This window comes from Neopelma chrysocephalum, unplaced genomic scaffold (assembly GCF_003984885.1).
Source record: "Neopelma chrysocephalum unplaced genomic scaffold, ASM398488v2 Primary Assembly neopelma1_91824, whole genome shotgun sequence".
Taxonomy (NCBI): Eukaryota; Metazoa; Chordata; class Aves; order Passeriformes; family Pipridae; genus Neopelma; species Neopelma chrysocephalum.
The window spans coordinates 1-2,647 of record NW_020920591.1 but is presented as its reverse complement, the minus strand read 5'-3'; the positions used below and the strand labels follow the sequence as shown (position 1 = coordinate 2,647).

Below are 2,647 nucleotides of genomic sequence, written 5' to 3'. Positions count from 1 at the left end.
ATGGCTCTGGCAGCACTGGCAGGGAGCTGAGCTGGGCACAGGGAGGGGCTGCTGGCAGGAACAGCTCCTCACCCAGAGACAGGCAGGCAGGGAGAGGGAACTGCTGCTACAAGTGCTGGGCAGGGGGATGTGGGCCCCTCCCTGCTGTCCCTGTGGCACAGACCCCTTCCCTGAGCAGCTCCTCCCTGGGCTCCTTTCCCAGCCGAAGCAGAGCCTGTGCCCTCAGGCCCACGGGGGCTGGGCTGTGCGTTGCCCTGCAGCAGCCAGAGCCCAGGCAAGGACAAGGCCCTGATTTCCAGCTGTCTCTGTGTGTCCCTCCTCCCTTGGCAGCAGCACTGTGGCATTTCACTGCCATCCCCTGCTGCCTGGGCTCTCCTTGTTCTCACCAGTGGGTTTTCTGAGCCAGTGTGGGGTTTGGGGGGGGGCAGATTCCTGTCCAGACACAAACCCTTTGGGTGCTGCTGTGGGGATGTGTCTGTGGGAGCAAAGTGCATAAGTGCCCTCCAGGCACCTTCAGGGTATTCAGCTGTTTGCCTGGGTGTCCTGCAGGGCTGCAGGTGCCCTCCAGAAGGGCACAGCTCTGCCATAGTATCTCTGTGCTGCACAGGATTCCCATGGAGAAAACTTCTCAGTGTTAAATCCATGGAAATGCTCTGGGCAGCCGTACTTGGGAGCTGCAATGATCCCTCTGTGTGGCAGTCTGGGAGGAGAAAGATGAGATCCTAATCAGGCATCCTGAGGAAAGGCAAATATTCTGTCAATCTGCTCTTTGAACTGGGATTCCTCTGCTCCCGGAAGTGCCTTGTTTCTTTTTAAAGGGAATTCCTAAGGGTGATCCCCCTTCAGCTCCAAGCTGCCAGCCAGGGGCAGCTGTGAACAGGAAAGATGGCCAGCTCTTGTCTCTGCACCAAGAGACTATCCCTTTGCCTCTCAGGACTCACAAGATTTCACTTGGAGCACATTAGAAATGTCAGAGATTTCAACCATCCAAACTCCTCCTGGCAAGAGGAATTCGAACAAAATCAAGTCCCTCAAATCCCCTCCCTCTGTTCTGCCCTTGGGCAAACTGTGACCAGCAGTTCTGGAAACACTTTGATACATCACAAGTGCATTTAATTGGAGGTCACCCTGTGCTCCAAGTTGCCTCTCACTGCACAGGAAGAAGGATTCCTCGGGAGCCCATTCCAGAGTCCCTGCTCTCAGTGCCCCCTTCAGCCACCAAAACCCAGAGCTCGGGGAGAGGGATGCAGAGAGGTCTTCCTGAAAAGAGGCCTTGAATGTTGAATTGCTATGAGACATGCAATATGTTTTGGTGATTGAGTCTGGCCTAATTCAGTTCTGCCTTTTTTCTCCTCAACAGAAGACAATAACCGGAGGCATCAAATGTCCAACAGCAGTTCCATGGCCCAGTTCCTCCTCCTGGCAGTCACAGACAGGCGGGAGCTGCAGCTCCTGCACTTCTGGCTCTTCCTGGGCATCTCTCTGGCTGCCCTCCTGGCCAATGGCCTCATCCTCAGCGCCATAGCCTGTGATCACCACCTGCACACCCCCAGGTACTTCTTTCTGCTCCACCTCTCCCTCACAGACCTGGGCTGCATCTGCACCACTATCCCCAAAGCCATGGACAATTTCCTCTGGGACACCAGAACCATTTCCTACCAAGGATGTGCTGCACAGGTTTTTGTCTACATAGTCTTCCTTAGAGCAGAGTTTTCCCTCCTCACCATCATGTGCTACGACCGCTACATTGCCATCTGCAAACCCCTGCACTACGGGACCCTCCTGGGCAGCAGAGCTTGTGCCCACATGGCAGCAGCTGCCTGGGCCGCTGGGTTTCTCACTGCTCTGCTGCACACAGCCAATACATTTTCCCTGCCCCTGTGCCAGGGTAATGCCCTGGGCCAGTTCTTCTGTGAAATCCCACACATCCTCAAGCTCTCCTGCTCACACTCAGGCTACCTCAGGGAACTTGGGCTTATTGTGTTTAGTGCCTGTTTAATATTTGGCTGTTTTGTTTTCATTGTTTTCTCCTATGTGCAGATCTTCAGGGCTGTGCTGAGGATCCCTTCTCAGCAGGGACGGCACAAAGCCTTTTCCACCTGCCTCCCTCACCTGGCCGTGGTCTCCCTGTTTATAAGCACCTTATCCTTTTCCTACCTGAAGCCCCCCTCCATCTCGTCCCCATCCCTGGATCTTATTTTGTCACTTATGTACTCGGTGGTTCCTCCAACACTGAACCCCCTCATCTACAGCCTGAGGAACCAGGAGCTCAAGGATGCCCTGAGGAAACTGATAACTGGGTGTTTTTCAGAAGCAATAAACTCTCCTTCTTCTGCATGTTATGTACCTCATTAAAGGCCAATCCTGTTATGGACTTCATTAAAGGCTCACCATATCTTCTGTATTTTTTGCTCCTGGTAGGGGTGTTATTTTTGTGAGAATTTGTTCACACCAAAAAATCTTTATATCTATAAATATACATATATAAATATGTATATATTTATATATATATAAACACTATTTTCAATTCAGTGTTTGCCTTCCTAGCCTGGCCCAGAGGCTGTACAAATTGGCATTTATACTCACTGTCTGCTTAAATCCCAAATAAAGAACTCTGCATTGGCTTGTTTGCCTGACATCTTTCCTC

The 2,647-nt window shown here is 52.0% G+C and overlaps 1 protein-coding gene across 1 annotated transcript; it reads left to right on the top strand.

Annotated features, from left to right (window-relative positions):
• The first annotated feature begins 1,383 nt into the window (after window positions 1-1,383).
• LOC113980036 (olfactory receptor 14J1-like) lies at window positions 1,384-2,434 on the top strand. Its single transcript, XM_027707302.1, has one exon. It carries the CDS (start codon window positions 1,384-1,386, stop codon window positions 2,353-2,355), a length of 972 nt encoding a protein of 323 aa, XP_027563103.1. The 3' UTR covers window positions 2,356-2,434.
• The last annotated feature ends 213 nt before the right edge of the window (window positions 2,435-2,647 follow it).

Coding starts and splice junctions, on each gene's coding strand:
- LOC113980036 (XM_027707302.1), top strand. CDS start 1,384: ATGTCCAACAGCAGTTCCATGGCCCAGTTCCTCCTCCTGGCAGTCACA.